This window comes from Apis dorsata, unplaced genomic scaffold (genome assembly GCF_000469605.1).
Source record: "Apis dorsata unplaced genomic scaffold, Apis dorsata 1.3 scaffold_194, whole genome shotgun sequence".
Lineage (NCBI taxonomy): Eukaryota > Metazoa > Arthropoda > Insecta > Hymenoptera > Apidae > Apis > Apis dorsata.
The window spans coordinates 447,339-459,177 of NW_006263478.1; the positions used below are offsets into that span (position 1 = coordinate 447,339).

At 30.0% G+C, this 11,839-nt stretch overlaps 1 protein-coding gene and 2 non-coding genes across 4 annotated transcripts in view; 1 reads left to right on the forward strand and 2 right to left on the reverse strand.

The window, feature by feature from the left end:
• Positions 1-11,839, forward strand: part of LOC102677154 — a 99,335-nt gene that overhangs the window by 74,307 nt on the left and 13,189 nt on the right. For both annotated transcript variants that reach the window (XM_006614599.2, XM_031509961.1), the window contains exons 4-7: positions 465-629; positions 5,320-6,260; positions 6,464-6,847; positions 8,166-8,346. In XM_006614599.2, coding sequence (XP_006614662.1) covers positions 465-629; positions 5,320-6,260; positions 6,464-6,847; positions 8,166-8,346 — 1,671 coding nt within the window. The remainder of the gene's footprint in view (positions 1-464; positions 630-5,319; positions 6,261-6,463; positions 6,848-8,165; positions 8,347-11,839) is intronic.
• Trnae-cuc lies at positions 8,641-8,712 on the reverse strand. The gene has a single exon. It is a non-coding gene; the product is annotated as a tRNA-Glu (tRNA).
• Positions 9,139-9,210, reverse strand: Trnae-uuc. Its single transcript has one exon. It is a non-coding gene; the product is annotated as a tRNA-Glu (tRNA).

Sequence of the window (11,839 nt, forward strand, 5' to 3'; positions counted from 1 at the left end):
ACAGTCTATTTGTTTGCTTTTGATTTTATATGTAACAATATGAGTATAAATATTAGATATATTTTATGGAAATGGAAAGCAAAAGAAAACAATGATTCTAAATAAATAATTTTCACGATTTTCGAGTAAAAATTAACTTCTTTGCAACGTGATACCGAATCAACATCCATAATTTTTTCGATGAAAGTTAAAATATATCCAACAATAATTAAAAAAATATCAAAAACGTTAAATGAGAATCGATGAAATTAATAATTAGAATTATCAACTCGCTCGTGTCCCATTTTGGAACATTTCCTCTTATCTTAAATACGTAAATATTTTTAGAAATATCCAGCTCGTCTCGCTCACGCGAGATTATAAAGAACGGAGAAGGCAGTAGACGATATATATTCACTTCTCGTGTCTTATCTCTTGAACGGCATTACGATGTGAGCCTCACATGGAATTCCGCCGCTTTTCAGATGTGGATGTACTCGTTGGGAAGGGCATTATTGGACACGACCCCGAGAGTCGCGGCGCTGACAGGAACGGTTTCCGTTTCACCCTCGTCGGCACTCCAGTCCGTTTTAGCCGCCATGACGGAACCTGATCCACGGAGACGAGCTTCCTTGATGAATCTGCTCGACGTAAGTCTGTAAATCTAGTTGAAATTGTTCCCTCCTCCTCCCCGTCTTTCCTCTTTTTCCTCGCGCTGCGACGGGAACATCCGACTCGTTTCCTCAATCTCCTGCTCGCCTTGGATATAAAAACCGATATGACAAAGCTGGATGAGGAGAAATATTTTCTTTTTTTCTTTGTGGTCTGATCTTGTTGATATGTATACATATATATTTAACGATGTAAAATTTGCAAAATTTTCTCTTTTAATTTTGGAATGAAGTAGAGGGAAGGAAGTATGTGAAGTGAAGTTTGTTGAAATATATATTTAGTAACAACAGTGATTATTTAAACAGAATTGTTATTGTATGTCGAAAAAAATATCGAACGAATTATAATTGTTCGAATAAATAAATTACGTTTTACAATGGAATGTTGAGTTCGTTAATAAAGTTATTATTTGCAAAGAGTATATATAAAAAACTGTTGTGATAAATTTTTAGAACATTGAATTTGATTATGCATTGATAAATAATTAGTTTTTAATCTCAGGATGGATAGTGATATTTTTATATTTCGAGGAATTGAACGATTGACGCGAATATTTGTAATAAATTTGATAAATATTCACGTTAGTTTCGTTTAAACTTTTTTATTTTCGACACGTATTCACCTGGCGGAAACTGCAAATTTTCGATAGACGCGTCCGTATATTTGCACCGAAAACGGGAAATAATTCAATAGATATCGCTAAAAACTCGATATTTTATTCCCTGCAATTCCACAGTTCGATATTTTTTCTTCCTTTTCCCTTTTTCTTTATTTCTTATAAATATTCCCACGACGAAATTCAAATAATTCTACTTAAACTAACGAATTCCATGAAGATATAAAAATATTATTTAAAAAAAAAACCAAAAAATAATACTCTTTAAACATAAATATTAATATAGACGCGATTTAAATTTGTCTCTAGAGACCAAAATATTTTTTGTACATCAACATTCATTCATTCATTTGCTTTCCAGAAATCAATCCTCCAAAGAAAAGGAAGCAAAGAACATTTACACACTGTACTCAAAAGACTCTTCCATTTGTCCATTTGAATCTTCCACGTTTCAAAACACCGATTTCAAACCAATTCAATTTTCACGACTTCTCCCCAAAACCGAAACGTAAATAATACGCCCGTCCGACTTCTCTCCATCGCCACGTGAACGCAGAGGAGGCCATTATAACGCGTTTTGTCGTGGCCTGAAGGGACACATAATAATTACGGCCGCGATTTATTCGGTTGGCGTTTTTGTATGGCGGCCCGAAAATTAATTCCCGTGTCACGGCCAAGAGCAACGGGACGAGACGTTGAATCGCGAACGAGGTTGAAGAAGCAGCTGCATCGGAGTTGAATCGGGTGGCGAATGCACACGCGAATACACACAACGAGGAAGGGGGTCGACCATTCGCGGGAATAACAATGCTATTTCGCGGCTATAAAACGCAGCGTGGCTATCCCACGTTATTGAAATTCACGGCCTACATCTCTCCTCTCTCGACTTCTCGAATTGTGAAGTTGTTCTTCGTTTCGACGACGAACCGTGAAACGGTTGGTGGTACCCGTTTGTTGCATAATTCTATGTTAAAAGAAACGTAGAATTGGCTCAAGTTGATCTTGGACGCGATGGTTTTACGAGGCGGAGAATAAATATAAAAGAGTGATTCGAAAAAAAAATATGCATATTTGTTTGAACTTTGATTTTGATCGTATTTTTCAAGACGAATCTTGAGACGAGATTTGTATCGTTTTGAATAATTCTACACGTTGGGAAACGTGATTTCGTGATTCGCGTTTGTTCTTCGGCAAATTGATCTTGTACGTACGGTTTTGTGAAGTAGAAAGTTTTATGCTAACGAGGATGGATTCTTGGGCTAAATTGCGGCAAATTGATCTTGAACGAGATGGAGAGGTACACACGGTAAAAAGCGATGTAATGAAAATTACATTTGGCTTTTGGGGAAATTATTATTTGGCTTTGATCGATTCTAAAATCGATGACTTAAAGCATTTTGAATAAATTTTATTATTAGGGATCAGGAAATAAAGTTTGGAACTGAATATTTTAGGAAGTTTGCTATTCAGAATGGGAAAATTTTAAATTGAAATTCGTAGAGTGATGAATGTGCTGAAATAGAATAGGATATAAGTATATGGAATGTATATATACGTATAGAACAGATAGAATATGTGCATACATTGAAGCATGCATTCGTTCGCATAATTCACAAAAATCCCCGTCAAAAAAGCTTATTATTACAAAAAATAATAATAATCGTTAATATCTTATCAATTAACATTAATTCCATTACCATTACTTTCTCAAGCGTCAAATTCCACATAAATCATCCAGGTGTATTAAAAAAGTCCTAATTATCCAAAGAGGAGTATCCTTTTATATCTTTTCCCCTTTTAACTTCGTTTCTGCTTCCCAGTGTGAAAAGATATTCGATCAAAATGTTCCGTTTTGCAAAGGACTACAGATTATGCAATTAGGTCGATCACGTCTGACTGCTATCATCGCGCGTTACAGTTACAAATTTCATTAATACTGGGGCCGTAAAGGGCGATCTGTCGATCGAAGGCGAATATAGAGAACGATCGTGGAGAAGCACTCGAACGTTTGCGAAGGCGGACACGCTTTAATTGTGTTATATGTCCCGCGAATAGAATGGAGAAGGCGAATGGATCGTAACGATTGGCGTGGGTTAAATATCTCTATGATAATGTTAAAAAATTTCTGACGATCTATGATATATTTTCTCTTGAGAATTGATCGAACTGATGACGAAGATCATCAAATTAGCTGTTTTTTTTTGAAAAGTAGAATTTTTCCTAAAATGAAATAAGTGTGAGATTGAAAAGTGAGAGATAAAAAAAACAATGCTCAATCGATAACAAGATATAATTCACCGACGCTACCGATAGAGGGCAGAGATACGAGTCCCTTCTTTCCTTCCTTTCTTTTTTTTTTTCCTTCCCTTTTTTTCTGAGATCTATGAAAAAATATGTATATATAATGCTTTTAATCGAGACGATTTAACGATTTTAATCGAGAATTTCATGATTTTGTCTATAGTTATATGAAAAAATTTAATAGGTTAGATTAGGTTAGATTAGGTTAGGTTAGGTTAATTGATTTATTGATCAATGAATATTGAGAAACAAATAAAATTTTCTTGTGAATATCTCGAAAATTAAAGTCAAATTGCAATAATATTTACAAAGAAATATTATTCAAGACTGATAACTTTAACAAAATACTTCAAAGTCATCAATATGGAGGAATTCTCTCATTCCAATTAATTATTCAAAGTTTTCATATCGTCGCATATATGACGCTTAATACAAGCTTCCCACAAATCAAAAAATAATTTTATTTTTCATCTTTAATCTCTCGAAGGGATAAAAATAATTCGTCTCGGATAAACGATAAGAAAGAAATCCTCGATGATTAACGTCTCTCTAGAAACTGGCCACTTTTAATAAAACCATTCGTTCGGGTGACCGTAATTCATCGGTTGCACCTGAATGGGCCACGAAATTGATGAAATCCCGAGGCAAAGAGGGGTCACGAGGCGCGAATTTATCCCTTCGTCGTCGCCAATTTCATCGAGAATTCCTCGGCTCGGTGATGAATCATCCGGTCGGAGGACTCGATCGACCGCTCGGCTGAAATTACCGACCGAGATCGATCCTCGGAGGATCGAGAAGAAATTCGAATGATGGAAATGATCTACCATGTTGATAACTTGGAAGATTAAATCGTGGTAAAAATTAGCCGGGATTTCATAGGATATTTCCGTTTTTATTTTGTTCCAAAAATGTACTCTTTTACTGAGAGTGTAATAGAAATTATGATACGATATGATTTTTGCCAATACTTTTCTTTGATTTTTTGAATTTTCAAACAAATCACATTGTGTGTAATATAAAATCGTAAATACTCGAGCGTGAAAATCGGTCAAGAGTGACTAAACACACGAAAAAAAAATACAAAAGTACCTTTCGTCTGCATCGTCTTCTCAAAACCATTATCTTCCTATAGAATTGGCTTTTGTCATCCTAGAGTACAATGAAGCGATGATAGGTCGAACTTGCGGCTCGCTTCTCCGTTGATATCACAGTCTATGGAATTTCTTGGGGCTATTGTTCCTCCTAAAACTAATAGATTGTCTACCAATGTGAGCATTTCGAAATCGGATAATCAGAATACCGCACGCGTACGATTTTATTGATAATATGAAATAAAAAGTTATAATAATAATCATTTTAGAACGAAATTTTAAATCTACTTGGAATTAATTTCTTGTATTTTCCATTTTATCGAATAATAATGGCATGCATTAATTTCCGTTTAATAACTACAATAAAGTACTAAAAATTTTGATCTCCCCTATTTGATTTCCAATATTCTTCAGATTTGTATCGACGCAAGAACACTTCGTACTTATTTAACTGTTAAACTAAATTAAGTTCGATAATCGTTATCCAACTATTTATCGAGAAACCTGTCCAAAATAACAAACCCATAAAATTTATCCCAATAAAAATATAAATAAGAATTGATAAATATATCTTCGAACCGTACAAATACATAAAATTTAATATATTATTATCCATTTAACACGATAAGTAAACACTTTCTGCTCTCTGTCTCATTTCAGGTAATCTCCGAGTACTGCCGCACCCGTTTACAGTCGAAGCCTTTCACTCACATCGTGATGGATATGTACCGCGAGGTGGTCAAATCCTCCCAGTACACAGCTCGAAAACGCATGATCACATATCAACACCTAAATCCTCCGCCTCCTCTTCGAAATCAATCCGATCTCTCGGATCAGAATCGTCGTCAGACCAACTCCTATCCCCACCACCACCATCCCCAACCACCACCACCCCAACAACCGGACTCCCTTCAATCGATCCACAACCAGGCCAACAAAAATCCTCATCATAATCATCATCATCATCATCACCATCACCATCACCATAATAATAATCAAGATCAACAGTATCGATCGATGAATCATCAGTACAATAATCACTCGAACCAGCATCGTTCTCCAGCCCGATACCAGCCCCATCAACATATCCAACAATTTCAAGAGGCGTCTCAACAAGCTGAAACGCCCAAGGTACATCACTATCATCATCATCATCCGGCCAAGGGTGCGCTGTTCAAGCTTCAGTCGCGAAACTCTCACTCACACCCGAATCTGACGAGCCTGTGCGGCCAACAGTCGCAACAGAATCGTAGGCAGGAAGTGGAGGATCGCAGGACGCAGTTTCACTCGCAGGTGAACGTTCAGGCGAGCGGGCGTCCGGTCGCTGGGCCGGTGTTGCAGCATCAACGAAGGCACCATCACTCGAGAACGTATTCACAGCCGATTTACACGAGGTTGCAGCACACGAGGAGCAGTGGAAATCTGCCATCGACGATCGTCGGTGAAAGTAATCCAGGAGGGAACGTTTACAGCGACCCGATTTACGCGTTACCCGTTAAACCTTTCCTCAGCTCCCAAGACGTCAGGGTGAACGGACTGTCCGTAAAGACACCTGTCGGCCATCGTAACGAGGATGTGTACACGACCACGGCTATTGCAAGGTATTTCGTTTCTTTCTTTCTTTCTTTCTTTTTTTTTTTTTTTTTTTTTTTTTTTGAAAAGATAACAGTGTTCCAAGATGTAACTGTATTTTGAAGCGTGATAAATATTCATAAGATAATAATAGGTGAAAGTCATCGTGAGTAATTATTTTAGTTCGAATTGCGTGAATTACTCGAATTGTTAAGACATTTTTATGACGCAGGCGACCGTCCATAGCCGGTTATTCTCATCCGGATATAGCGACATCGTCGTCGACAGAGCGGACACGAGAGGAGATTTACGGAAGATCTACGACGCGAGAGAAACCAGCGCTGCAGAGGCAACACTCGAATCCTCAGCTTCCTAGCAGGGATCAGGATGATTTGGAGCGGGTGACGGAGCAAAGCGTAACAACGACCGATCACAGGTGTTCGGCCGGTAGAGGGAAAGAGGAACAGGGAGTGCAACAACAAAATCCAGTGTCTTCCATGAGAGTGAGAAGTGTTCAAGGACCACCAAAGCCGCCTCGAATAATCACCACGCTGAAGAAGCTGCCATTCTCCGATGTGGAAAGCAACAAATCGGAACCACCGGCGAAACCGCCTAGGTAAAAAATTTTTTAACATTGTTACTCGCTGGGAAATTTATTTAGAGAAGAAGTTTGATGCGAAATTTAATTGAAAATATTGTGCATTTAATCAGACAACTGCAGCTCAAGATTTTACGTTAATATATTTCAGACTAATATAATAGATGGAATCAATTTATTATATCAAAATTCTATGTTACAAACGACACTGAAACAAATTAAAATAATTATTCTTTTGATGTCTAAGATATAGATCATTTTAAAATTATTTTAATGAACCATAGCAAAAGTATTAATTGTCATAAAAGATGTATTCATGAAATTTTTTTTCTCAGTTTTTAAATAACAATTTTTAAATAAACCAACATTTATCTTTTATGTTAATAGAATCTATAGATATCTCTATATGATCTATTGCTAAATTTTGTTAATAATAACACATTGAATATTGAAAAGCCATTGGAAAATATGAAGAGCATGTTAATGGACCAGGTTACATTAAAATTTATAATGTAATCTACCAACAATAACGTGTTACAGAATTTCATCAATCTTGAAACAGAATGTTAAATTATATCAGCAATTTTTAAACTGTAATTAAACCGAATTTTTTAATTGAATTGAATTTGGTTTATTGTTTAATTTCCATAAAGTATGAAGATTTATTATTTTACTATTGAATAGTATAGGAATTATATTGAATCAGAAAAATAAATGAAGGGAAAGTAATAATTCAAATAAAGAATGAATAAAGAAAATGATTCTATCTTTAACTATAGTTTAAAATAAATTTGGAATTTATGGAATGAAAACAAAAATTTGAATAGAAAAATGCAAAATATAAAGATAAAAAAAAAGGAAAGAATGGAGAAAAAAAAGAATCGTTCTAAAATAGAGAAAATGAAAAAAATAAAAAGAGATTTCGCTATGATCGTTCTTGGCGGAGAAATCTTGAGAATCCTTTGAAATTTACGATTGTTAAACATGGATAAATTCGTTGACGTCAATCCGTTCGAGTATTATAATATAACGAATTGATTTAACGAATTGTTTATCGTTTAACTTTTAAAGAAAAGCTATTTTCTAATATCTTGAAATAATTATTAATTTAAAAATATCTATTAGATAATAAAAATTCTAAAGTGAAACTTTTTAGAATTTTTAAAAATTGCAAAAATTAAAAGTTTTGTTAATATTAAATTTCTATTTATATTATTTTATTATTTTAATGCGAATAAATATTCAATTTATATAAAAGGAAAGAAATTAAATGTTATATATATGTTTATCAAAAGATAAATTCATAACACATATTTTTTTCTAATAATGCTTTTAGAAATCTGATAAAGAATGGACCCAGAGCACGACGTGGTAAAGCCGTTCAAAGAGCACCGTCTCGCTTATACAGAACAATAGGTGGACCTACAAGATCATTTAACAAAGCCCAATGTGTCGGTCCTGAATTTGTAGTACGTGCCAATCAACCACCAAAGACATTATGCGTTGGCCAAGTTAAGGTAATGAAAATATTTTTTCTTTCTCATATTAGTACCTATTAATATTCAAATGAATAAAATTTTAGTGACATCGAGAAATAAAATAATAATTACAAAAACTAATTTGTTTAATAAAAAAAAAGTACAAAAATAAGATAATTTAAACTAAAAAAACGACGAAGAAAAAAATTTTCCATTATAAAATATTACAATTATTAAAATTCTTGAATATTTTATTTATTTTAGAAATGCATTAATTACAAATATATAAATTTATCATAAAAAAAAGTATAAATACATAAATTAAAAAGAAAATTCCGGTACCGGGAATCGAACCCGAGCCTCCTGGGTGAGAGCCAGGTATCCTAGCCACTAGACCATACCGGAGTTCACGTTTACATTTCTACAAATAACTTAATAAGAAATAATATATATTAAAAATATAATTTTATAATTTTTATATTTGTATTTCATACATTATTTACACACATACATTATTAAAATATAGAAGTATTATAAATAATTTTATCTTCACAATTTTATTTTTATAATCGTTTTTTTTTCATTTCTCTTTTTTTTTTTAATACTTTTAACAATTGCATTATACTCATTTAAAATTTACATTTTATATAAATCACAGAAAAAATAATAATTTACTAAAAAATGATATATAAAGTTATTATTGTATAAATATCGTATTTATAATGTTTATTTTATAATATTTAAATATTATTCATTAAAAATAATGATATTATATTACACTTACATTATTAATATATGAATTAAAAGAAAAAAAAAACAGAATAAAAAAATTTCCGGTACCGGGAATCGAACCCGAGCCTCCTGGGTGAAAGCCAGGTATCCTAGCCACTAGACCATACCGGATCTTGAAAATCTTATTCTTAAAATATGTATTTTAATAAATTTTAATAAAATATATAGTATTATTATATAACATATAAAAATAAATAAAAAAAAATAAAGAATTATTTCTTAATAATATATATTATAATAGTAAAAATAATATATCTAAAAAATAATTAAAAAATAATGATTAAGCAATAGATAAGTCAAAGATAAGGCAAAGATAAATCAATAAACCATTTCAATATATACTACAATTTTTGGCTCTGATAGTCAATTGAAATGGTCAATAGTTTCGAATAAAACTCATCTTTTCTTTAAACACATATTTTATTATTTATAAAAAAAATGCATAATGCATAAATGCAATAAAATCTATAAAAATTATGAATAAATATATTTAAAATTAGGATATCTATAAATAAATTTCAAAATTTGAAGTTATTTAGAGAAATATATTGAAAAGATTTAAATTTTTATAATTATATTTAGTTATTTTAAATGTTACTATAAAATAAGCTAAATAATAAACAAATAATAATTTTTAAAAATATCAAAAACATAACGTGTTATTCGCTCTTATTATATGATTTATTATTTAATAATAAATCATATAATAAAAACTATGAAAATAAATATATTTAAATTTAAGTATAACGATATAAAAAATTGTGGTAAATATAAATATAATCGTTAGAAGTCAATTTTCAATATATATATATATATATATATATATAAAAAATTTTAATTTTTGTTTTGTAATAAAAAGTATTTAAATATAAAATATAACAATAAATATTAATTTTATAATAATTTTTTAACATTAATTTATATCATAATAAATTTATAAAGTAAATAATAATAATTGAATAATTTATATAAAATTTAAATAAAAATTTATTTTAATAATATCCAATCATGTCTCTTACCAGTATTATTGGAAGTGGTATCAATCACCAATCAAATGTGATATAATAATGTTCATGTAGCTCCATCTTTAGCGAATCTACAAAATGCTGTTATAAATTGTGCGAACCGAATTAGTTGAAATCTTGGAAGGAATGAATCTTAAAGGAATAAATTTTCTTTATATAATTTTAAAATTTTCATTTATATGAACTAGCAATATTTTTTTTTTCTTGAAAACTAAGTTTTTAGAATTAAAAATTAATTTCTAATTCGTTATCTGTGATAATGAAAGTGTTATGGTGGGTATAATGTGAGAAAAGATAATTATTTCATCGATAAATAAAGGTATCGTATAATTATAAGAATTTTGAGGAATTATAAAATTGGATTAAGGGATTCAAAAAAAGGTAAGATAATAAAAATATAATATATAATTTTTTTCCGTTGCAAGGAAAACTATTGAACAAGAATTTATTATATAAAACATTTGAAAAATGATTATTTATATGATTATAGTATATTATTTTATATTTGGTTATTATTATTTGCATATAACTATACGTTAGTTTATTTTAAAAAGAATATGTTTTTTTCAACAGAGAAATTAAATAAAATTAGTTTATTATTATATTTCAAAATATAAAGAAAAATTAAAAGCAAAATAAGCATTATTTATTTAGTCTTGTTATCTTTATAAGATAAACTAACTTTTCCTAACTTATAAATTTGTAAATAGAAATAATTAAAATAACTTATATTTTAACTAAAATTTTCAAAACTGTGAAATTCTATTTAAGTAATTTTTTAGCGAATAACGTAAATTACTAGTTGTCTGTGACTGTTATTTCATCGATGCTTTTGTCCATGTTTAAATTGGACGACTTTAGTAGGTTTACTGTGTAAATATTGAATAACAGTTTCAATTTGTCCGTATTCTATTCTAAACCGTTAGCAATGTTTGGTATATAGGATATTTTTTTTTGTTGTATTTTAAATTTTTTGTTTTGAATCATATAGCTCTAAGGAATTAAAATTTTATGTTATAATAAAATAAAATATCGTTATTTAGAAAAATAATATATTAAAAACTTTCAATTGATTTTTTAAATTTATTTTTTAATTTATAATTTATAATTTAAATAAACTAAAATTACTGTTTGAATTTAATATCATTATAATTTTTATCATTGTTATAATTTTTATATGTAAGAAATTTGGTAAATTATAAATTTATTTGTATATGATATTATCGATGTTATATTAATATTTAATATGTGTTTGCTATTTTTTATTTTTGATTATTTATTAGAAATAATACATTCCATTTTTATTTTAGATTCATTTCTTTTTTTTTAATAAGTTCTTTTTTTTCAAAGATATTTTCTTTAAAATGAACTATATCTAGAAATTTTTTATTCACGTGTAAATTTTCTGTTTTTTTTTTATGGTTATTATATTACATCTAATTCTTGATATTTATTTACAGAACGTTTAAAAGTTTTGTTAAATACGTGAAAAAATTATCATTAATCAATTATTAATAATTTTATTTATTTAAATTAATTTTTTTTATAACATTTTATACAATAATTTAATATTTTTAATAGTTAACAATTTATTATAAAATATTTTTCATTATAAATTTACAATTAAAAAAAAATAAAAATAAAAAATAAAGTTTCCGGTACCGGGAATCGAACCCGAGCCTCCTGGGTGAAAGCCAGGTATCCTAGCCACTAGA